Source organism: Oncorhynchus clarkii, chromosome 16 (assembly GCF_045791955.1).
Source record: "Oncorhynchus clarkii lewisi isolate Uvic-CL-2024 chromosome 16, UVic_Ocla_1.0, whole genome shotgun sequence".
Taxonomy (NCBI): Eukaryota; Metazoa; Chordata; class Actinopteri; order Salmoniformes; family Salmonidae; genus Oncorhynchus; species Oncorhynchus clarkii.
Window position 1 is genome coordinate 17,579,996 of NC_092162.1, and position 25,884 is coordinate 17,605,879.

At 42.9% G+C, this 25,884-nt stretch overlaps 1 protein-coding gene across 1 annotated transcript in view; it reads right to left on the reverse strand.

Moving 5' to 3' along the window:
* Positions 1–561: 561 nt before the first annotated feature.
* The window catches only part of LOC139367482 (src kinase-associated phosphoprotein 1-like), a 34,483-nt gene continuing 9,160 nt past the window's right edge, over positions 562–25,884 (reverse strand). Inside the window, exons 5-13 of the mRNA XM_071105707.1 lie at positions 19,292–19,372; positions 19,120–19,203; positions 18,870–18,994; positions 18,698–18,761; positions 17,705–17,908; positions 17,053–17,106; positions 16,582–16,691; positions 2,127–2,230; positions 562–1,480 (exon numbers count right to left, since the gene is read on the reverse strand). Of these exons, the coding sequence (XP_070961808.1) occupies positions 2,138–2,230; positions 16,582–16,691; positions 17,053–17,106; positions 17,705–17,908; positions 18,698–18,761; positions 18,870–18,994; positions 19,120–19,203; positions 19,292–19,372 (815 nt within the window). The 3' untranslated portion in view covers positions 562–1,480; positions 2,127–2,137. The remainder of the gene's footprint in view (positions 1,481–2,126; positions 2,231–16,581; positions 16,692–17,052; positions 17,107–17,704; positions 17,909–18,697; positions 18,762–18,869; positions 18,995–19,119; positions 19,204–19,291; positions 19,373–25,884) is intronic.

A 25,884-nucleotide genomic window follows, 5' to 3' on the forward strand; every position in this document is an offset into this window, starting at 1 on the left:
CCAACCGGCCATGATCGGGAGTCCCATAGGGCGGCGCACAATTGGCCCAGTGTCATCCGTGCTAGGGGAGGTTTTGGCTGGGGTAAGCCATCATTGTAAAATAAGAATTTGTTCTTAACTGACTTACCTAGTTAAATAAAGGTTAAATGTAAAAAATATTAAATCAAAACCTGACTGCATCTGCTAGAAAGCTTAAACTGGGCCGTGGTTGGATCATCCAGCAGGACAATGACCCAAAGCACACCTCAACACAAAAAAGGTTCACTGACCACAGATGGCCATGGCCATCCCAATCCACAACCTAAACCCCATAGAAAACCTTGCCGTGTCAGCTGAAGAGGAGAGTCCACAAGCATGTACCACGGAATCTGAAGGATCTGGAGAGATTCTGATCCCTTACCATGTGTTCTCCAACCTCATTATGCATTATAGGAGAAGACTCAGAGCAGTTATCTTGTCAAAGGGAGGTTTCACAAATTATTGAATGAAGGGGTTCCAATAATTGAGGCACACATATTTTAGAAAAATATTTGTTTTATGAATTTATTTTCTTATTTTCAATTATTTTACTTTAATTAAAGGTTAGATTTTTGTGAATATTTTGAATGAAAGACCAAGAGGATAAACAAAGACATTTCTTTCACAGCCAGTTTTGCTCATATTTACCAAGGGTGCCAATATTAGTGGAGGGCACTGTAGTTTTTTCCCCCACCTGTACTTTGCATCTGAGTCTATTTTAGTGCATGACATTTAGACATATTAGCCAGCACCTCGCCTAAATAGGTGTTTCTTTCGTTTCCAGACATTTATATTGCCATAGACTTTCATATGCACAGTCAAACAAGTTCTTATGTACATCATATTGTGGAATTTAAATATCTAACAATATTTTTACAGGCTCAAAAATAAAAATAAATATGTTTTCTCATTTCTTGCAAATGATCAGGTATTCCAATTTCAAACACTTCATTGAAAAATAATTAAATCGCACCAGGGAGCATGCCTGACCCCTTGTGGCCTACATATTTGAAGTCAGCATCAAAATAACAAGCACTGTAGCCTCAGACACGAGGCTGTTGAAGGCACCAGTTCGTATGCTTCATAATATGGAATAGACAGCCCCCCAGTTCACCAGAGGTGAGGATTTCCTATTTTTGTCACAGGGGCATAATGTTTCCTCAATGTCTGGCAATTTCCATTCACACACATGGGCACAAATACATTGGAAACAATTGAACAGAGGAAACCTTTTTGTGACATCAGCATTATCCAGAATTTGATGTATACACTAAACGCCTCAGAAGAACCATGGTAATGTAATTTATGCATGGAAATGAAGCATATTGTTACAAAAACATACAACAACAATGACACTAACAGCATAACGCTATATTACGAAATAATAAAAAAGGTCAATCTGTCATCAATCTCGAAGTGTTCGGTGTTGGGGATTGAGAATGTAGTCAGTCACATCACTCAACTGTGGAAGTAAAGCACAATACAGAGATAAACTGTCAGAGAGAAACATAGTCAAATCAAATGTATTTATAAAGCCCTTCTTACATCAGCTGATATCTCAAAGTGCTGTACAGAAACCCAGCCTAAAACCCCAAACAGCAAGCAATGCAGGTGTAGAAGCACGGTGGCCAGGAAAAACTCACTAGAAAGGCCAGAACCTAGGAAGAAACCTAGAGAGGAACCAGGCTATGAGCCAGTCCTCTCCTGGCTGTGCCGGGTAGAGATTATAACAGAACATGGCCAAGATGTTCAAATGTTCATAGATGACCAGCAGGGTCAAATAATATATTTCCTGTAGTAGTGCAGTATGATACTGTATGTTTTATCTGGCGTATAGTTAAAATCACTACGGAGTCATATTTCCCAATTCAATTATGTCAATGATGCTATAATTAAGCATTGCTGATAAAATGACACACCTTGGGTCTATGCAGTAATTGCAGTTCTACTTTCAGCCACCAGATGTCTTAAATGGCCAGTCCACTGCTGTGAATATACACCTCTCCTGCTATTTCAATGGTTATCTCAATGGGTGTCAGGAGGCCTGTAAGGTACATTAGCCCATTATATCAGTCTGTAATCGTAACAATATGAGAGTGCTCCAGTACCTCTTGGGAGCTCAGAGGATGTAGGCAGGATGGAGGAAGTCTTTAGGGACAATACCGATGGTTCCGTTTAGCTCTCCGACCCACCAGCCATTGATGTTATACTCCTGGAACAGAGTGACACAAGCAGGGTGAGGAGGAGGAACAAGCACAACGATGCACAGTATACCATAGGAGAATCTCAATTGCATTCTCCTTGCGTCCTCTCTCCTTTCCTCACCGCCTCCTCAAAATCCACTGGAGGAGAAAGCCAGGAGGTCCTTTCCCTCTGAACTTCTCCTCCAGTGGGTTTTGAGGAGAGAACGTGGGGAGTATGCAAATGAGATTCTCCCTGTGTCATCATAGGTTTATAACAGAATTTAGCATGGCCTCAAAATGGCCCTTGATATCTTGTGTTGTCCTTATTGGGGTACAGCATCTGAAACCTCAAGGCTAGCTTATATCGATCAGTCCATTTGTATGGGGTTTACATTTAGAATGCATGTTTGTCAAATCTTTGCCCCCTCTCCTGGCTGTCTCTCTGGGCACTGCTGTGATAGATCCCACATCCTCTAATACAGAGAGCTCTGACACCTCACTACAGAGCCAAAGGAATGAGAAACAGACCTACTCCTAATGTCCGGTGGCTGGACAGAGATGATGTATAGACCAGTTAGAGCTCACTGAGCAGAGTGATGGCCCAGGCCTGACATGTTCTTAGAGCAAGTGAATTTAGCTACGATAAGCTGGTTATCCATCCAGATGTGGCGAACAGAGAACATTTTCATTCTGTCTGCTCGCCCACACAGAGCCCTGATTCAATGGAATGACAGGCTAATTGAAGGTGGAGTACTCCACTCACAATGGCTAATTAATGTGCTTGCTGATTTTAAGACAACTGAAGCAAGTATACACATTTTCTTCTGGAAAGGTACATGTTCTATTACCTGTGTGCATTTCTAAAGCATGGCCCTAATACCTGAAGTCATAAAAACAAGTTTTATTGTGGAAATCTAGTTTGAATAGTAATCTATAAAAGGAGAGAAACAGACAGATTGGGGCATCAGAGAGTAGGAACGAAACAGTTTCTCTCCCACGGGGCTGTCGCAGATCCATTCCTCCAACCCCAGTGACAGAAAGTTGTATTCATCTCCCTGGCCCATCTGTGCAGCCAGACAGTCCAACGTCCTCCCTGAGAAAGCTCTTTTTGATTATCAGCGCCGCCATTTTAATACAACAGCTACATCGCCAGTGTTCCAATGGCAGCGAAGGTCTGTCAAGCGTGCCAACTCCATCTTCTTCGCTGCTTACTACGGGTTCATCCAGAGTACGCCTGCTGGAAGGGGAGGTCTCGTATAGAGAGAAGCACAGGGAGTAAATGTATTCTTATGACAATGCCCTAACTTCAATCTCTCCTACCTCCTATAGATTTCCCCCCTTTAATTTGGTGTAATGCGTATCTGAATTTTGGATAGAATGATCTTTAATTCTCAGGAGAAAATACAGTGGGGTTATGGATAACACCTTTCTGTGGGCACCAAGGATGCCATGCCATTTCCATACCAAGACATTGTTCTTCAATTTTAAAATAATCAAGAGGCCCTTCATGATGTTTTCTGTGCAGTGGTGTACTTACCATTAGGCAGAAGAGGAATTTCCCTCAGGCCTCACATCATCCGGGGCCTCATGAACTGGGCATAATAAAACCCCAAAATAGTAGTAACAAAATATATTTATTTTTGTATCTCATAACAGCTGCCTATGAATGACATGAATGATTGATTGAGATATGTTGAAGTAAGTTACATTAAGATTAGAGGAGGCTGGTGGGAGAAGCTACAGGAAGACAGATGGAATGGTCCAAAACACATCAAACACATGGAAACAACGTGTTTGACTCCGTTCCATTGACTCCAATACAGCCATTACAATGAGCTGTCCTCCTATAGCTCCTCCCACCAGCCTCCTCTGGTTATTAAACTAGATAAAAAAGGACTCTCACAGCTCGGCAGTTGATTATATAAAGCCTTACTATAGCCTATACCTCAGTCATGAGCAAAATAATACAATTGATTTAGGCTAAAATAATTATTATTACATGAATTATTGCATGCTAAATGTTTCTGATCGGTGATAGATGAGCAAACAAATAAATGAACTACCACCTCCACTTATTTGCCCAGCCAGAGAGCAGTTAAGCGAATATACAGACGGAGATTCTGTGAAACAACATCACATTGATTATCAGACAAATCGGGAGTAGGCCAGGCTACAACGCGAGTGAATAGCAAAATCCGCTTGTTAAACTACATAACATGCTAGCAGAATGTTCTGATCATTATATATAACAGAATAGAGACAACACTTCAACATAGCTAACATTTTCCCAGGGTAATTGTAGGCTAACCAAATATGCAAACAGACATTCAGGGAAAACTAAAATCTGACACTAATTGACTTATCAAGACGAGTCCCCCACGCTTGTCTCAAAACAGGCGACGGCGCTTTGCCAATCAAAACAGTGCTGACATTTTCATCTAGTTGACCACACACGGGTATTACCTCCATTTTAGTATAACGATTGGATATGACTTTGGGAGTTTCAGTAGGCCTATACGCAACAATTTGATACATGCCTTCAATTGCATTAGCCTACTTTATTCTAATTATTCCAATATTGAGTTTGCCTCCTCACTTTTCCAAGACAAGGGCTGTTTCATTTTCTCCTCACTCCGCTGGCGCCCGCCTCTGTGGCATTGTTCTCAACACCATCAACAGGCCTATTTTTGTAGAAATCTGTATTTTTTTCCGGTTCGGGCTTACATTTCTGTGATGTTGGATCGGGCTCAGACTCTGCCTGGGGCCTCCAAATCGCTAAGTCTGCCCGTGTTTGAGTGCCCTGAATGTGTATCTTATCAGCTACTGTGTGTTGGGAGGAGGTGAGGGAGGACAAAACAGCGCCATATTGTGGCGGTGCGTTGACTCGTTGACCTCCCTTTGACTCCTTCACCGAGAGGGAGCAAATGAACGTGGGCAGAGCTAAGAAAGAGAGGGAGTGAGCAAGTTGCCATGACAACACCTGCAGTACACCAGCAGCATCGTTTATTTACCACTCAAGGGTCTGGCTAATGGTGGCAGGAGGACAGATTGACTGCTAACGATGCCTGAAGAGGGAGAAGGTTGGTTTGACTGTCTCTCATGCAGGAGGAGCACTTTGTATGCCTGCCAGGTCACCGTGACAGCTACATTACCCTATTCCCTAACTCCTCCTCGAGCTATGCATTCAATCCTTTTGTAGAACATCAGGTTCTGCTCACGCTGCATAGTCATATTCTGCCTTTTTACAATTTCTCTTGATGTATAAACAACACATAGACACGGACGCGCAAGCAAACAGACATTCACACACGTACAGTACATACACACTCACGGACACACACGTACGCAGGAGGATTGCTAATAAGACTGACACATGAGGCATCTGCCCTCCGCTACCAGCTGACTGAAGCAGGCCTTGGGCGTGATGGAGCACAGGAAGTCTCTCATTGCCCTGCCGCTGAACCCGCCGCCTGGGTGTTACAATCTCTCCCTCCTCACCGCCACCCTCCATCTCCCTCCCTTCTTTCTCTCTCTAGCTCCCTCTCCCTCTCTCTGTTTCGCTCTCATCCACAAGGGAAGTCATGAGGCACACACTGCAGTGCTGCGTCTCTCTCCACTAGCCACCCTAACAAAGAAACAGACACCTCTAACAAACCTCAGCTCCTGATCTATTCAACACCATATCTAGTCGAAGAATTTTGCTCACACAGGTGGACTGGACTTCCTTAGGTGTTCTGGAAATATTGTTGTACACACACGTATCCGAACGTTTGTGGGGGGGAAAGTATACTTATTTTGATAAATATGAATATTCAAAATAAATTCCAGCAATGCCTGTTTAGAGATTTGGACACATTGTTTTTTTAGAGTTGGTGATTTCTTTGTAAAAAATCTTCTAAATGTTTTGATCCCTGTAATAAACAGGCAATCTAGTAATTTAATCAATGCGAGGGATTCAAAGTCGAGAGATGACTGCGCATCAGAGCCGTCTATAATATGAAGGAGCAAATCAAAAATAATTGAAAAAATAAACAAGCCGCTTCTCTTCTAAGGCCGTTTTGGGATTACAGGATGGCTCTTTAACTTAATAGCAATTTAAAGTGGATTTGTGTATGCCACTGAGTGTCTGTAATGATAGCTGTTTACGCCGCCCCTCATTTATAATAATTAGGCAGAATGGATAGGGGTTGCTCAGGCACAGTTCTGGGCTATTGGCTGGGCCTGAATAATGACCTTACTGTAGTTGACCGGTAGATGACCGCTGCCTCCTACATGACCCCAAACCCCAGACTCTGCTCTCTCTCCCCCTGCTACTTTGGGTGGTAAATAAGGCGTCTTTCCCTGTCTATAGCCACAAAAGCAGCGAGGGAATTTAAAGGGATGTGTGACAGAGAAAAGTATATATAAGGTCACACAAAGGGATAAAAGGTTCTTCCTTTGTGTCTTTCTTGCTTGACTTTTCCATCTGATTGTTTTTCCTCCCTCTCCCTTTTCTTCCACCACATTCACATGGTGGGACCTACGGGCAATGGGCCAACTGGGGTTGCCATGGGTTTGAGGCAGTTGAGGATATGAGAATATGGCCCTATGGAAATAAGATACTCCCATATTCCCTACACTAATCACATAAAATGTAATACAAACAAATGCAATTTAGGTAGGCTACAATTCCATGTGTATAGCCTCGCTATTGTTATTTTACTGCTGCTCTTTAATTATTTGTTACTTTTATTTCTTGATTTTTTTTAGGTATTTTTCTTAAAACTGCATTGTTGGTTAAGAGCTTGTAAGTAAGCATTTCACTGTACGGTCTACACCTGTTGTATTCGGCGCATGTGACAAATACAATTTGATTTAATTAATTTTCTCTAAATTTACAACAAGATAGATGTAATGAGAATAATCAAATCAGTTAGTTCTGCTTTAATTGTATTAATAAGGGCTTTTAATTAACTTAATCAATTCTAAATTGTGTTTGTGTTTTTTCCTCTAGATGCAAACTTCAACATAATTGATAGCCATTTACTTAGGGTAAAGTTCATGTTGATTTAAGAGTGGGACATAGCCTACTAGCGTAAATCAGTCTCAGAGTGTGTGTGTTGTCAACTGTGAAGCGTTCTCAGTATTATCAGTTAGTTTCGCACTGAAGTCAGCCACTAGATGTCCCCAGTGTCCATGTTCTTGATGGCGCTAACGAGCCATTGAAGACTGGAGGAGGCCGGCATGGAACAGTTTCTCTCTCTCTCTCTTGCTCTCTAATTTCAATTTATGGGCTTTGTTGGCATAGGGAACATATGTTAACATTGCCAATGCAAGTGAAATAGATAATAAACAATTAACTGTAAACATTACACTTACAAAAGTTCCAAAAATAATAAAGGCATTCCAAATGTCATATTATGTATATATACAGTCTTGTAATGATGTGCAAATAGTTAAAAGTACAAAAGGGAAAATATATAAACATAAATATAGGTTGTATTTACAATGGTGTTTGTTCTTCACTGGCTGCCCTTTTCTTGTGGCAACAGGTCACAAATCTTGCTGCTGTGATTGCACACTGTGGTGTTTCACCCAATAGATATGGCAGTTTATCAACATTGGCTTTGTTTTAGAATTCTTTGTGGGTCTGTGTAATCTGAGGGAAATATATGTCTCTAATATGGTCATACATTTGGCAGGAGGTTAGGAAGTGTGCACATAGCCTGTCTTCTCTTGACAGCCAGGTCTGCCTTTGGCGGTCTTTCTCAATAGCAAGGCTATGCTCACTGAGTCTGTACATAGTCAAAGATTTCCTTAATTTTGAGTCAGTCATAGTGGTCAGGTATTCTGCCACTGTGTATTCTCTGTTTTAGGGCCAAATAGCATTCTAGTTTGCTCTGTTTTTTTCGTCAATTCTTTCCAATGTGTCAAGTAATTCTCTTTTTGTTTTCTCATGATTTGGTTGGGTCTAATTGTGTTGCTTTCCTGGGGCTCTGTGGGGTCTGTTTGTGAACAGAGCCCCAGAACCAGCTTACTTAGGGGCTCTTCTCCAGGTTAATTTCTCTGTAGGTGATGGCTTTGTTATGGAAGGTTTGGGAATCACTTCCTTTTAGGTGGTTGTAGAATTTAACAGCTCTTTTCTGGATTTTGATAATTAGCGGGTATCGGCCTAATTCTGCTCTGCATGCATTATTTGGTGTTTTACATTGTACACTGAGGATATTTTTGCAGAATTCTGCATGCAGAGTCTCAATTTGGTGTTTGTCCCATTTTGTGAATTATTGGTTGGTGAGCGGACCCCAGACAACACAACCATAAAGGGCAATGGGTTCTATAACGGATTCAAGTATTTTTAGCCAGATCCTAATTGGTATGTTGAATTTTATGTTCCTTTTGATGGCATTGAAGGCCCTTCTTGCCTTGTCTCTCAGATTGTTCACAGCTTTGTGGAAGTTACCTGTGGTGCTGATGTTTAGGCCAAGATATTTATAGTTTTTTTTGTGTGCTCTAGGGCAACAGTGTCTAGATGGAATTTGTATTTGTGATCCTGGCAACTGGACCTTTTTTGGAACACCATTATTTTTGTCTTACTGAGATTTACTGTCAGGGCCCAGGTCTGACAGAATGAGTGCAGAAGATCTAGGTGCTGCTATAGGCCCTCCTTGGTTGGCAACAATGAGGGCCTCTCTCCCGCCCCCTAGCTCTCTCTCTGCTTGTGAGGTGCACTCCCCGGGTGGACAGAGCAGAGTGGGGAAGAGAGATCAGAGAGAGGGGTAGATAGAGAGATAGATAGATAGATAGATAGATAGATAGATAGATAGATAGATGAGAGAGTGAGAGAGTGAGAGAGAGATAGAGCAGAGGGAGCAGAGAGATTGCAGTGTTTGCTAAAGTTTAAAGGAGCCTGGATGGGTTTACATCGTAAATCTCTCTCCACTCCAACCCTGCCATTCTACAAGAGTGCCTCTGGGAATACCGGAATGTGGCAGCTGACCTGTGGAGCTGTCTTCTGATTCCAGCTAGCTACATAAATTATAGTCCTGGAATGCAGGACAACCCAATGGAGTAGTGAGAAACATGCTTAGGAGTCAATATAAGCAATACGGATGTTAGGAGAGCAAAGATGTACTAATTGCAGACATTTTGTCTGCAAATTCATGATATATTGTACATGTACAATAAACAGGCCCAACCTGTCAGTTCTGCGTAATGAGAACTCAAAACAGTTAGCATTTTCATATGAATAAGTAGGCTCTATCCAGTAGTTAGTATAGTATATCCAAAAATGATATAAAAATGGTCAAGTGTAAAATAGTATGGATCTTTACCAGGAGAATCTATAACAACAAAAAAATCCCACGCTCTAAAATGTCATTGCAAAGCCAAAAGCTATAGAAGACAGGGTAAGCTCTCAGCAATAAAAGGCCAGTGCAAAGACAAGATAGTTGCTATGTGTTTCTTTGTGGACGGGAGACTGGGAACCAAGTTCATCATCCGTGAACCCAGCGGCAGACTCTGCCAGATTAATCTAGTAAAACGAATGGAATGAATACAAGTTGTGGCTTTACTCATATATTTACTTTCCCACTGACACACACACACACACACACACACACACACACACACACACACACACACACACACACACACACACACACACACACACACACACACACACACACACACACACACACACACACACACACACACACACTCACTCACACTCCTCACACACAAAAAAATGCATCTCTTTACAGTAAGTTCTCGCTAGATCAATAATGATTGATGGGGGCTCTTTGTATAATCGTCATGTTCTACTCAGTTCACAGCCATACGACACAGTGCCTGTGGCTAGCCCCTAGCCTGGTCTGCACTCCGGTAGTCAATCAAATCGCAGCTTAAAAATAACAGTTTGTTAGCACCATTGATTTAGCACTTAGAGCGTGTCCTTTCTACCTTGTAATTATGGTCAGTGTTGACATAGAGCCCATACACTCAGCCTCCCCCCAGCACCCTAAGCCTCGGTTCAGGAGAATTTATGGGTCTTAGTTTTATATGGCCATTTTATGTCTGTGTTCCCCAGTTAGAGCAAAGCTTGAGCTGCAGCCAAGGGCCTGTATTTCATTCCTCGAGGTCAGGGTTCCAAGGAAACCCCCGTTCAACTAAATAGTCTGCTCCACTGTTGAACCAGACGGAACAGGGATTCCCCTCCCTTAAGGCTCATTAAAACACACGATTGCCATGTAGTGTCCTAATCATGTCATTAATGTCATTCATGAGGGAAATATGATACAAGGTTATGACTGAATGGGGCACGAGTGGACTCATGTCACACTAAACCAAAACCTTCCATTCAGAAACAGACAGGAAGGAATTACCTCTAAATGAATTACAATGAGGCCCTCACTTTTAATCCATCAAGGGACTGTTATAATGCTCTGTAGACTATCGTGTTATTATGAAGACTAAGGGGAAAAGCTTGGCAAAACAAGAGTAATCTGTGTCACTAAAGCTGTGTACCAGACAGTACAGCTACAACCAACCGATAGTTGGTCTGTTACAGTGAAAGGTAGGTAACCCAACACCTACACCAAAAGGTAATACTGTAGAACTCTGGTAACCTCTTCCTGATACACCTCCAATAGATTCAGAGCAGGTGGCTTTATTCTTCTTCTAGGGAAAATGTAATGGGTTGTTTTGACATTCCCCTATAAACTAGTACCCATAAGGGCTCTATTTTCGGCTGGTGTTAAACCACGCTCGTTGGCAATTTCAACCAGTTAAAGCCGGTGCTCTGCTATTTTACAACCCTTGCACCAGGATTGGTAGTTTACCTGTCATATATCAGCTCGCTTGCGCTGAGGTGGGAGGGGTGGCAATACCTGAGGTGTGTGCTTAAAAAGTGTAAATTTCAGGAAGTGTTGGTGGGGATATTTAAGACCAAACAAAGGCTGATCTTAGAGGTAACATGTTGGTTATGGTAAGGATTTTGTCCTGCGGAAGTGCTACCTATCTACCCGTGACGCACAGTGCCCATATGCTCATGGAAAAAGAGAGGAGATGTGCTTTTTGTGCCGGTAACCCTCGTATATATAAAATATATATATATATTTTTTTTCCAATTCGCATCATTTGTTGAAAAATCAAGCATAGCCTCCCCTCAATGAAGGCTGTTTTTTTATCCTGCCCAATGCATTCACCAAGTAGGCCTACTAGAAGCCAAGCCTATCAATAAAGGCTTTGGCTCCTGAGACTGCTTTGAAATAAATCACCAAAGCTTTATTAAAGGCCAAATGCAGACATATTTATATCAATATCAAATCATTTTTGGGTAATAGTTTTCCATTAAAATGGACAATAGCAAAAAAACACGACACAATATATATACAGTGCCTTGCGAAAGTATTCGGCCCCCTTGAACTTTGCGACCTTTTGCCACATTTCAGGCTTCAAACATAAAGATATAAAACTGTATTTTTTTGCGAAGAATCAACAACAAGTGGGACACAATCATGAAGTGGAACGACATTTATTGGATATTTCAAACTTTTTTAACAAATCAAAAACTGAAAAATTGGGCGTGCAAAATTATTCAGCCCCCTTAAGTTAATACTTTGTAGCGCCACCTTTTGCTGCGATTACAGCTGTAAGTCGCTTGGGGTATGTCTCTATCAGTTTTGCACATCGAGAGACTGACATTTTTTCCCATTCCTCCTTGCAAAACAGCTCGAGCTCAGTGAGGTTGGATGGAGAGCATTTGTGAACAGCAGTTTTCATTTCTTTCCACAGATTCTCGATTGGATTCAGGTCTGGACTTTGACTTGGCCATTCTAACACCTGGATATGTTTATTTTTGAACCATTCCATTGTAGATTTTGCTTTATGTTTTGGATCATTGTCTTGTTGGAAGACAAATCTCCGTCCCAGTCTCAGGTCTTTTGCAGACTCCATCAGGTTTTCTTCCAGAATGGTCCTGTATTTGGCTCCATCCATCTTCCCATCAATTTTAACCATCTTCCCTGTCCCTGCTGAAGAAAAGCAGGCCCAAACCATGATACTGCCACCACCATGTTTGACAGTGGGGATGGTGTGTTCAGCTGTGTTGCTTTTACGCCAAACATAACGTTTTGCATTGTTGCCAAAAAGTTCAATTTTGGTTTCATCTGACCAGAGCACCTTCTTCAACATGTTTGGCGTGTCTCCCAGGTGGCTTGTGGCAAACTTTAAACAACACTTTTTATGGATATCTTTAAGAAATGGCTTTCTTCTTGCCACTCTTCCATAAAGGCCAGATTTGTGCAATATACGACTGATTGTTGTCCTATGGACAGAGTCTCCCACCTCAGCTGTAGATCTCTGCAGTTCATCCAGAGTGATCATGGGCCTCTTGGCTGCATCTCTGATCAGTCTTCTCCTTGTATGAGCTGAAAGTTTAGAGGGACGGCCAGGTCTTGGTAGATTTGCAGTGGTCTGATACTCCTTCCATTTCAATATTATCGCTTGCACAGTGCTCCTTGGGATGTTTAAAGCTTGGGAAATCTTTTTGTATCCAAATCCGGCTTTAAACTTCTTCACAACAGTATCTCGGACCTGCCTGGTGTGTTCCTTGTTCTTCATGATGCTCTCTGCGCTTTTAACGGACCTCTGAGACTATCACAGTGCAGGTGCATTTATACGGAGACTTGATTACACACAGGTGGATTGTATTTATCATCATTAGTCATTTAGGTCAACATTGGATCATTCAGAGATCCTCACTGAACTTCTGGAGAGAGTTTGCTGCACTGAAAGTAAAGGGGCTGAATAATTTTGCACGCCCAATCTTTCAGTTTTTGATTTGTTAAAAAAGATTGAAATATCCAATAAATGTCGTTCCACTTCATGATTGTGTCCTACTTGTTGTTGATTCTTCACAAAAAAATACAGTTTTATATCTTTATGTTTGAAGCCTGAAATGTGGCAAAAGGTCGCAAAGTTCAAGGGGGCCGAATACTTTCGCAAGGCACTGTATGCAAAAGTATGTGGACCCCTTTCAAATTAGTGGATTCGGCTGTTTCAGCCACACCGTTGCTAACAGGTGTATAAAATCAAGCATACAGCCATGCATTCTCCATAGACAAACATTGGCAAGAGAATGGCCTTATTGAAGAGCTAAGTCACAGTCCACGTGGCACCGTCATAGGATGCCACCTTTCCAACAAGTCAGTTCGTCAAATTTCTGCCCTGCTAGTGCTGCCCTGGTCAACTGTAAGGGCTATTACTCTGAAGTGGAAACGTCTAAGAGAAACAACAGCTCAGCCGCAAAATGGTAGGCCACACAAGCTCACAGAACAGGACAGCAGAGTGCTGAAGTGGTTAAAAATGGTCTATCCTCTGTAGCAACACCCACTAGCAACGTCAGCAACATTCGCCGGGAGCTTCATGAAATGGGTTTCCATGGATGAGCAGCCGCACTGCCTAAGCCTAAGATCACTATGCACAATGCCAAGCGTCGGCTGAAGTGGTGTAAAGCTCGCCGTCATTGGACTCTGGAGCAGTGGAAACGTGTTCTATGGAGTGATGAATCACGCGTTACCATCTGGCAGTCCGACGGACAAATCTGGGTTTTGCCTGATGCCAGGAGAACGCTACCTGCCCCAATTTATAGTGCCAACTATAAAGTTTGGTGGGGGTGAAATAATGGTCTGGGGCTGTTTTTCATGGTTCAGACTAGGCCCCTTAGTTCCAGTGAAAGGAAATCTTAACGCTACAGCATACAATGACATTCTAGACGATTCTGTGCTTCCAACTTTATGGCAACAGTTTGGGGAAGGCCCTTTTCTGTTTCAGCATGACAATGCCCACGTGCACAAAGCGAGGTCCATACAGAAATGGTTTGTCGAGATCAGTGTGGGAGAACTTGGCTGGCCTACACAGAGCTCTAACCTCAACCCTATCGAACACCTTTGGGATGAATTGGAACACCGACTGCGAGCCAGGCCTAATCACCCAACATCAGTGCCTGACCTCAATGATTATTTTGTAGCTGAATGGAAGCAAGTCCCTGCAGCAATGTTCCAACATCTAGTGGAAAACTTTCCCAGAAGAGTGGAGGCTGTTATAACAGCACAGGGGGACTAACTCCATATTAATGCTCATGATTTTGGTATGAGATGTTCGATGAGCAGGTGTCCACATACTTTTGGTAATGTAGTGTATTTCTCAAGGAAGAATTTTGCTAGGACTGTCTGGGAGTGGTCTGAGTGGGGAGGGAAAACTTCAAACTAGCTCTTATTGGCAGAAAGTTTTGGAACTATCTTTATTATTGGTCTAATTAACCAATTAACAGCCTGGCGATGCCACCAGGCAAGCTGAAACTCCAGCCCATGCAAATCAGGCTGATTAGAAGATCCTGTGTAAGTTGTATTTTCAACCAGCAACTATCAGGAAAAAACACTGATCCATTTTTTTCTCTCACACTTTTACAGTCTTAGTTTCATCACCTGTTGTACAATAGCATACAAAACAAAGTAAAAATATAATTTTGACTGCACTGGGCCTTTAAAAGATTAAGTTTGGGAACAGAAAAACATTGAGCTGACATCCCCTTTTTTGTTGCAGCCTATTGTCCATTATTTTAGCCATTATTTCATTTCTCTTGTTCAAATATCCATCCCCATTTCCATAGAGCACCTCTCATCTGGTTACCAAAGACGGGCTGCTCCAAACATATTTAAATGATTCAGTTATATAATGCCATATCAACTGTTGGCCTAGGCTATATCGAGAACATGCCTCACACATACAGTACCATTTACAAGAGCCTAGTATTTTTATTTGAGGAGAAGTGCGATGCATAAAGACCTTGAAGCCAATTACAACGTTGACTGCCAACACTCCAAACATTTTGAGCAAAAACTGGATATTTAAAAAAAAACTATTACTTGTTACTGTAGCCTATGCTATTTAATAAACTGTAGTATCAATCCACAATGTACTGGTTTTTTAATATTTCTGTGCCCCCAGCTGAATTGGAGATGATGACAACGCAAAGACCGTCAATAACCTCCAGAACTTGAGACAGCAGCATGCGGTATTGAGTCATGACACACGTTGATTGGCCAGTGCGTGGCCAAGCCCTCCTCACACCTAAAATGTATTTTTTCGCGCCACCGCCAGCTATGAATATAGCAACAAATATTTCAGACACACCCCCTGTCCTAGATGTACCATTGTGTTAGGTTTGTTAAAGAAACTTCTTAATCTGACACTGCAGAGGAGACCACCTTGTTCAACTAAGAGTTAATGAACTATTCCACTGGACTGGAAGACTGGAAATTATCCTTAACTCTTTCTACAACATGTCAAATAGTATGGCTTATGCATACTGTAAAAAACAGGATATATGATGACACACAAATCCAAGCCTTCCAATACTGCTTCAATCTGCAAACAAGGTCCTGAAAAGCTTAGAGGGCGGCAATGCCCAAATTGCAACACATTGATTTCCAGTAGAGTGGCTGTAACACTGCATGTTTCTACACAATGGCCATAAAACACAGGGAAATAGATTGAGGGAAAAGAGCTGAGATGGAGGATGCTTCACCTGCAGTTTGTGTTCAACACAGCAGGGGTTTTGCATGGCTGCTCTCTCAATTAACCCTTGTGATACAGATACAGACTCAGTAATGAACCCCAATCCCATTATAGAAGATCTGATGGGCATTTCTCCCCCAGTGGCTCAAGGATAGACAATTGAGGGGTTGGAATAGAATAGCATTGATTAGAATAGAATAAAACAGAATTGTTTAGAATAGAATAGAATAGAATCTACACGTAACTACCAAAATAAAGGAAACACCACAAATTGTCTTAATAAGGCGGCCACCACGAGCCAGAACAGCATCAATTCACCTTGGCATGGATTCTACAAGTTTCTGGAACTCTAATGGAACGATGCAACGCCATTCTTGCACAAGAAATTCCATAATTTGGTGTTTTGTAGATGGTGGGGGAAAACACTGTCTCTGCAAACGCTTCAGAATCTCCCATAAGTGTTCAAATGGGTTGAGATCTGGTGACTGAGATGGCCATGGCATATGGTTTACATAGTTTTTATGCTCATCAAAACATTCAGTGACCTCTCGTGCCCTTTCGATGGGAGTATTGTTTTCCTATGGGAGCATGGCCATAGTAGGCAAAATAATGGCCAGCCCAGCATTTTTATACATAACCCTAAGCATGGTGGGATACCAGTTGGTTAATTAACTCAGAAACCACACCTGTGTGGAAGCATCTGCTTTCAATATACTTTCTATCCCTTGTTTACTCAAGTGTTTCCATTATTTTGGCAATTACCTGTATATAGCATGTTGATGAAGTGCATGAAGGAACTGTGACTGGCCTTGTTGATGCTGACCTTACTGACAATGTAGATGAGGTCACCTCTTTGGAAGGCCAGCTCGTCAGGCTCGTCTGCCTCACAGTCCCACAAGCCCTGGTAGTAATTGGCATAGTCTATGGACCACACTGAGCAAAAACACACAATGCTGTTACCTAAAATATTACACTTGAATCGAAAGTCTAAATATCAAAACACTTTGAATAACTTGAATAGTGAGTACTACCCCTATCAATAACTATATTTATCTGAAAGACACACCTACACACCTCCTCTCTAGAACAGCAGCTTGCTGATATCATATGTCCTTCTTGCCCTCATCTATCTTGTATTAACATAAACAGCTGGCAAATTCTGACAAAGATGGCTTTGTGAAAGAGGAAAAGTTGATACAGATCATTGAAGGGTCATCCAAAATGTTATTTTTTAAATGTTTTAAAACTTTTTCCTATTTTGCTGGTCAGTGAATGCTGTGAGTGTGATTCAAACCTGGGTTCGTGCTCTTCTCACTGATCTTCTCAATGGATCCTGGAATGTCATCCTCTTGAAAACAGAATGAAAACAAAAGAGGCGAGACATTTAAAAAAACTTTCCTGAAACAAAATCATGCACTTTCTGTGTTGTGGAGATATAGGGTACAGCCTGTCTTCCCACCACCTCCCTTGGCCCTCCAGTGCCTTTTAAGAAAATCTGAGAGCAACCAAAGAAGGGGAGAGAGATTTATTGGTGACAGGGTGAAAAAGTGAAAAAAAAACAGACTGTCATTCGTTACACCATCTGTGGCCAGGGTCTACTCTGTACCCATCCCAGATGGCTTTCTTTGGTGAAAATACAATTGGCAAGTCATATTTCTCTCCTACCAATGATTTCAGCAAAGGGGAAACAGAACCTTGTTGTATCTCAAATAGAGGTGTGGATGATGACACGGAGAAGTCACCCCCTTTGGTCGTTCTCGGGACCCATTTAGCCACCCACCTGCCTGTGGGACAGTCCTGTACTTCCTCTATAACAACAGCCACACCTCTGACATTCTTATTAGGATAACATTATTTATAACGTGTAATTAGTCTTTGAGTTACAGTGATAGTGATACACCTCCAAGGGGTTATGGGAACGTGTGTATGTGTGTCTGTTCTCATACCTGGGAGCACCTCGTAGATATCATCCTTTTCCTGTTCCTCCCACTGGCTGGGCTTCCCTTCCTCCTGGCTACTGAGAGAGGCTTTGACCTGCTGGGGCAGGACCGGGAAGGGGGCGGGCCAAGGGGGACGGCTGGCCACCCCCGTCACCCCCTCAATGTCATCATAGGTCTCATCCTCAAAGGGGATAAAGCTGGAACTCAAATCTGCATAGAACACAGGCACGGCATAAATAATGAGCAGAATCTCTATACAGAGCACAGTATGAGTCACATCCCCTTGAGTACCCATAGGACCCAGAGTAGTGGATGGCATCCGACTTCCCCATTTGATTGTATTTTCAAAAGATCTGTGAAATATCTAGTCATTCTGATGGACATTCGTGGACACCTTTGATGACCAGCCGGGGGGGAAAGGAAGTGAACGGTCTCAAATTCACCCAGCATAAACCAACAGCAAACAGGGAGAAAAACTCCCTGTATATCTGGGTCTTGTATAGTAGTAAAAATGGACAAGACAAATGATGTGGTGTCTGTTACTTCCCGCAAGTCAGCCCATTTCAGAGCAGCCGGTGCAGCCTGCCTTTCTCAGACGGAGCAGCGCTGTGATTGCTGGCGACTGGGCACTGCAACACAGGGTATCGGGTCCTCTGTGATACACCATTGGCCAGGAAAAAAATCAATGCCGCTCGAGGATAACCAGAACGTCTACCAATACATTTCCCGTAAGGGGGAAATCGGTTGGGGGTGTGGCCTGCGTGACATGAATTCCTTGTGATGTGGTGGATGAGGAGGTTCGGAAGGCGTCTGGTTGGTCAGTTTGGTGGATGGATATATTTGGGAATGGATATAAATGGTTTATTTCCTGCTCTTTCAGGCCAAAAAGTCAGTGAGGCAATACCAATCTAACAGAGGATTAGAAAACGTACACAATCATCACTATATCCTTTTCTACTACTGTGTCTTTGAAATAGATTTGGAAATATGTTGACATACCTTTCAGGACAAAGTTGATCTGGTCCACCCATTCCATGGCTTCTCGCACACTGCTAGCAGTGAACTGGGGAGGATAGCCACCATCATACAACATGATCGTTAGGTAAGACTGGTATGCTACGAAACATCACTGTGAGGAGTCCCTTGTATTGCTTTTGTACTGCACACCCACCTGGAAGGAGTGTCGGTCAGGGGCACTCAGCTCAAAGCAGGCATTTTTCTTGGAGTCTTTACGTAGGTTGGCCACCATCTCTGCACTGTAACCCTTGATATAGAAGGCGCCCTTCTGCTGCTTGTCTGAAGGAAGAACCGTGTTAACTCAATCTCCTCACCCAAATGTTCACATGTATGAGTTCCAGGCATAAATAACTGTACATGGATCAATTGTATGCCTTAGTGTGATGTGAGCGGTTCAAACCAACCTTTGTCACTCCCAAAGTAGTAGAATATTGTGTTTTTGAGGACACACCATCGCTTTTGCCATTCTAAGCTGAAGAAGCTGTGATCTGCATGGAAAACAGAATGAAAACAAGCATTTGAATGAGCCCTCAACGTGACATATGTGCAACATATCTGACTCCGTAATCTTACTACCTTGTCGTTTCTTCTCCAGGTAGCCTTGTTTCAAGATGTTGCTGAGATCCTGGGCTGCCACCATTTGGATCTCCTCAAAGTCTGTGGAAGATCACAAAGTAGGATGTAAACAAAATCATCAAATCAAATGTTATTGGTCACATACACCTGGTTAGCAGATTTTATTGCGAGTGTAGCGAAATGCTTGTGCTTCTAGTTCCGACAGTACAGTAATATAGAACAAGTAATCTAACAATTCCCCAACAACTACCTAATACACACAAATCTAAAGGGGTAAATGAGAATATGTACATGTAAGTATATGGATGAGCGATGGCCGAGCGATATAAAATACAGTATATACATGTGATATGAGTAATGTAAGATATGTAAACATTATTAAAGTGGCATTATTTAGAGTGGCATTGTACAAAGTGACTAGTGATCCATTTATTAAAGTGGCCAGTGATTGGGTCTCAATGTAGGCAGCAGCCTCTCCGAGTTAGTGATTGCTGTTTAGCAGTCTGATGGTCTTGAGATAGAAGCTGTTTTTCAGTCTCTCGGTCCCAGCTTTGATGCACCTGTACTGACCTCACCTTCTAGATGGTAGCGGTGTGAACAGGTAGTGGCTCGGGTGGTTCTTGTCCTTGATGATCTTTTGGGCTTTCCTGTTACATCGGGTGGTGTAGGTGTCATGGAGGGCAGGTAGATTGCCCCTGGTGATGCATTGTGCAGACCGCACCACCCTCTGGAGAGCCTTTCGGTTGAGGGTAGTGCAGTTGCCGTACCAGGCTGTGATACAGCACGACAAGATGCTCTCGATTGTGCATCTGTAAAGGTTTGTCAGCGTTTTGGGTGACAAGCCAAATTTCTTCAGCCTCCTGAGGTTAAGGAGGCGCTGTTGCGCCTTCTTCACCACATTGTCTGTGTGGGTGGACCATTTCAGTTCGTCTGTGATTTGTACGCCAAGGAACTTAAAACTTTCCACATTCTCCACTGCTGTCCCGTTAATGTGGATGGGGGGTGCTCCCTCTGCTGTTTTCTGAAGTCCACGATCATCTCCTTTGTTTTGTTGATGTTGAGTGGGAGGTTGTTTTCCTGACACCGCACTCCGAGTGCCCTCACCTCCTCCCTGTAGGCTGTCTCGTCATTGTTGGTAATCAAGCCCACTACTGTTGTGTCATCTGCAAACTTGATGATTGAGTTGCAGGCGTGCATGACCACGCAGTCGTTGGTGAACAGGGAGTACAGGAGGGGGCTGAGCACGCACCATTGTGGGGCCCCAGTGTTGAGGGTCAGCGAAGTGGAGATGTTGTTTCCTACCTTACCCACCTGGGGGAGGCCCGTCAGAAAGTCCAGGACCCAGTTGCACAGGGCGGGGTTGAGACCCAGGGCCTCCAGCTTGATGATGAGCTTGGAAGGTATTATGGTGTTGAATGCTGAGCTGTAGTCAATGAACAACATTCTTACATAGGTATTCCTTTTGTCCAGATGGAACAGGGCAGTGTGCAGTGTGATGGCGATTGTGTCGTCTGTGGACCTGTTGGGGCGGTATGCAAACTGAAGTGGGTCTAGGGTGACAGGTAAGGGGGAGGTGATATGATTCTTGACTAGTCTCTCAAAGCCCTTTATGATGACAGAAGTGAGTGCTACGGGCGGTAGTCATTTAGTTATCTTTGCCTTCTTGGGCACAGGAACAATGGTAGCCATCTTGAAGCATGTCGGGACAACAGACTGGGATAGGGAGCGATTGAATATGTCCGTAAACACACCAGCCAGCTGGTCTGCACATGCACTGAGGACGCGGCTAGGGATGCCGTCTGGGCATTTAAATGTTTTACTCACGTCAGCCACGGAGAAGGGGTGGTGCAGTCCTTGTTAGCAGGCCGCGACGGTGGCACCGTATTATCCTCAAAGCAGGCAAAGAAAATGTTTAGTTTGTCTGGAAGCGTGACGTCGGTGTCCGTGACGTGGCTGGTTTTCTTTTTGTAGTCCATGATTTCCTGTAGACCCTGCCATATATGTCTTGTGTCTGAGCCGTTGAATTGCGACTCCAACTTGTCCCTGTACTGGCATTTCACTTGTTTGATTACATTGCGAAGGGAATAATTACACTGTTTATATTCAGTCATATTCCCAGACCTATTTCCCTGGTTAAATACAGTGGATCGCGCCTTCAGTTTTGAGCGAATTCTGTATTTGTCATGGATATTTGTAATGGGTATTTGTCATGGGCTCCATGTTGAAGATGGTTCTCTCCTGCCCAGAGAGCAGTAACAGGCCACACTGCGGCAGGCCCGGAATCAAATACACCACTGCAGCTTTGGGGAAACTGGGATCAATACATTTACAGCACTTCTGCTGCTATTGCTGTTGTGCTGCAGATGAGCAATGCAGCAGATACGGGGAATGACCAGTATGGGTCTCTGTATGGCTCCCTGGCCTGGAGCTCCAGTCATACATTGACTATGCACCTCAGAGGCCTTTAGGTGTGTGCTATTAACTGACCTGGGATCTAACAAATGTGCTACAGAGAGCCGTACCATGTTACAAGTGTAGCAGTGTAAATTAAGGGCATTTAAACATCCACTACATCTTAAATGGCCATTCCTTGTCTCACTTTAGGATTACATGTAGGATTCCACAGTTGACTGGAATTCAACCAAGGTGCCTGTCCTCCTGAACATGGCAAAACAAAACTCAAATCTGATTCTCAATTCATCTTTCTTCGACCTAGTTACCAAGGAGGGAGGATGGGGGAACAGGTGGCCTCCTTTGGTTTGGAGTGCAGGAGCCGTTTAAAACCCATTTATACTAGTCTGGGTGACCTTTCATTCAGACTACTGATGACAGGGAAAGGGGCCTGGAATCCATCCCCTTTGAACCAGACCTTGACATCCTAAGAACAAAACCAAACACGCCGCGCCACAACTGTGTCTTCTTGTCCAAACAAAGTATATGTTTAGCCAAGAGGAGCCTCTCTCTCGTTTATTATAAAACCCAAAACACGAGAGAGGAGGAGAGAGAGCTGGTAGCCTGGAGACTGCACTTCTCCCCTAGCCAAAATGCCTGTGCCTATCTGCTCCTGTCGTTTTAGTGTAGGCAAATTCATCTGGTCCAGAGTGCAATGGATTCAAAGTCATATCTGAACGTTATGCCATATAAGAACCATTAGTGAGTCATGTTATAAGCCAACGTGTAACAAGGTAACCCTTCACTGTCCGCTGTACCTCGCAGGTCCTACTGAAATATGAGGCGGTCACAGCTCAGAGTGAGGCCCCAGACACCTCATGACAGTAACACACTCTCATACGTCACCCTGCTTTGTGGATGACTGACACGTGTCAGCATCTGGTGCTAAGCCGCTACAGACTACTGTTAGATCTGCATGAATCAGTAAACAACACAGCTATGGCTTGACCAAAGAGAGCTCTTTGACCAGGCCTCATGGTATAAAGCATGTGTTTCATACGGGGTTTCAAAGATATCGGAACGGTCAGGGAATTGCTTGTAAGAATCAGAATCAGCTTTATTGAACCAAGTACATTTACACATAGAATTTTACTTGGCAATATGGATCTGATAGTGATAGACAGCATTTCGAGACAGAGTTACAGATCGAGGACCAAATTTGCCAACAGTTAAGGGGCTGGGGTTTTGAATGATTATTGTATGGTTCAGGGTTCTACCACAAGGTAGCACCTGTTAAGTTTGCATACTGTGCATTCAGAAATCCTACTCCTCTGACATGTTATTGATCCCACCCCTCTGTATGACATAGGCTGATTGGCCGACAGCAAGCAATACCCCATCTTAAGAAAATACTTATCAACAGCTATAACAATGTATCTACTCTTGGTTTGAGTCAAATGTTAATAAGACTGATTAAAAACATGTATGATTCACATAAACCCTAAATATAGAATCCAACATGTTTAAATTATGATTTTTCTTAACAGACGAACACATAAAGAAGCAACGAGATGATATTTTCTCCAAACTGAAAGCTAATGAAGGCATCACCCAAATTCCAGATAGAGGCTGTTCTTCTATCAACCGTAGATTGCATTATCAATTATTCAGCTCTATGCATCTACTTCATTTTCATTATTTTCCTGTTTTAATTAGTGTCATTCACATTATTTATATTGTTATTAATAACACAGCTATACACACCTACAAAAATCCTATGTTAACCCCAGGATAAACCAGGATAGGATGCATGTGAGCTGCCTTAGCAGTGTCATGGCCACTCTCTCTCATTTGGTTATCCCCCCACCCCCCTCAGTCTCAGCATGACGCTACGAGCTCAGCAGTTGATCCAGCAAGAAACACTTGATTTATGTGATAATGACCAGAAAGAGTTAATGTAGTCGCCCATTAAAATCCACTTTAGTTATGCTGCAAGTCAATCAGAGGCTGGATTTTTAGTGAATCAAAATGAAGGCAAATGGTAGGTGGGAGGACTAACATGTTATATCTATACATCTATAACGCAACAAATATGTTGGGAAAATAATACATGATTTAAAGAGGCTTTTGTTGCTGCAGGGTGAGGAGAAATCACACCAAAAGGTAGGGTATTTGATGTTCCCACTTATTTCACAATTTTTCTTTCATCTGTAAAAAAAAAAAAAAAAAAAAAAAAACATTACCCATCTGCATGAAGCATTGCTAATGACAGGGTGTAGGCAGAGGAAGCGAGATCACATGGGGTGAGGGCAATGCTACAACAGACAGGAAGATTTACATTGAGTCACATGAAAATCTGGAGGTAGGCTTGCCTGGTGTGCAGGGTGCTGCCCAGACTCAGTGTGTCGGCTCAATCTGAAACCACCCTGAGTAGGAGTCAACATTAGCCTGGGTTAAATTACTCATCATTACCTGGAGGGCCATGCCTTACACAGCTGCCAACAGGAGAGGACTTTTTCCTGTTTGCTTTTAGGTGAGCCAAAATGGGTGTGTACCAGACCGGTCCAAGCTGGTCCAGGTGGGTTAGTAGAGCAGGTGAATTGATGACACAACTCTTTACAGATTGGGTAGGAACCATACTGTTTCTTCTCAGTTTAGTCCTTGGATCTCTGGCGCCAGCCTCTTCCCCTGTGTCTTTTGCTGTGGGAGACACTGCATTGTGTTGTAGCGGAGATATAACGGGGCCAAGACCTGACCTCTGTGTGAACCCTGGTGATGAGGTGAACAAGAAGGCACAGGGAGCCCACCCCCACCAGGGCTAGGGGGGCTGGAGTAGGAGGGAGGAATGCGGCTTTGGGAGACACAGCGAGTGTGACTGCGATCCATTCCGACGCTGTCCTTGATTAGGAAAAAGGGTCTACTAAGTGCACCCTCACCCCGCCCAGAGCTCCATCTGCACACAGACCAGGCTAAATGGAGACATTTCTCCTCATTACACGAGAGCCTCCTCCTTCCCTGTGTGTGCATCCCTCCACAAAGACACCATCAGGGGGGAGTAGGAGAGAGACAGAGAGACTCTGAGGTTAAAGACCAAATGTCCTCCCTGCCCCCTTCTCCAACCAGTGATCTGATTATGATTTCACTCATCGATACGTAGAGCATATAGAATTCATCTTGTAATGCACGCATCTGAGCAAAAGCATACATTACATTAGTATAGGTCCATGTCTTTTTTTATGTAAACGGAATGTATGTCATGTATCTGTACTGTGACGGCAACGAGAGGTCGAATAATGCAAAGCAAGGACGAAAATCTTCGCCCCTGTATGAAGATTCCTCCTCCCAGTGGCTCTGAGAGGGAGCAGATCGCTTGTCTTTGTGTGTCTCTCTGCAGGGTAATAATATTATGTCAGTCCTGCCAGGCTTTGGTGCTTTCACATTCCCCATGCCAGTGTTCAGGCTGGGGCCAGAGGGAGAAATATTACGATGTGACATCGGGTTCCCCCTGGGTAGCAATAAGGAGTGACTGCAGCGCCCTAAATTCCCTCTCATAGATTAACAACCACTATTCAAATACTTAACTGCAGATATAAGAATCCTCAAATCACAGGGAATGGCTTTCAGCTGCCTCACTGACACTTGGAAAAAACTACAGTGGGGATATAGACCGCAACAACAGAGGAGCACAGCCAACAGGAGAGCTTGTCTGTTTGTGATAAAACACTGGTGATAGTGGAAAGTCAATGAGGGAGCATTGGGTGAAGATGTACAAGTCTAGGTCAGCATAGAGTGGGAATAAAAACTAAAATAGGGATTGAGATGGATTCACTACATACTTGCAGTTGCCAGAAAGTTCTCTGTAGACAAAGTGCAATTGTTTTGTTTGAACATTGTGGGTAGCTGAGAAATAGTTGTAAAAAAATCCAAACAAACAAAACATGGGATTAATGTAGAATTGTATCTAAAAAAATTTAAATAAATCCATATTTGGATACGATAATAATTCATTGCCCCACTAATTGTATATTTTGATATAGGCTATTAAATTAATCGAGTGGTTTTATATTTAAAATATAGCTTACGATCACAGCTTTAAAATGCAATACAATGCTTTTCTCTGAAAATATAAAAGAATATCGTTTTTTTTAAACATACAAATCTAAATTAAGATTTATCAGCCAGCCAATATGGGAGGGAAAGGT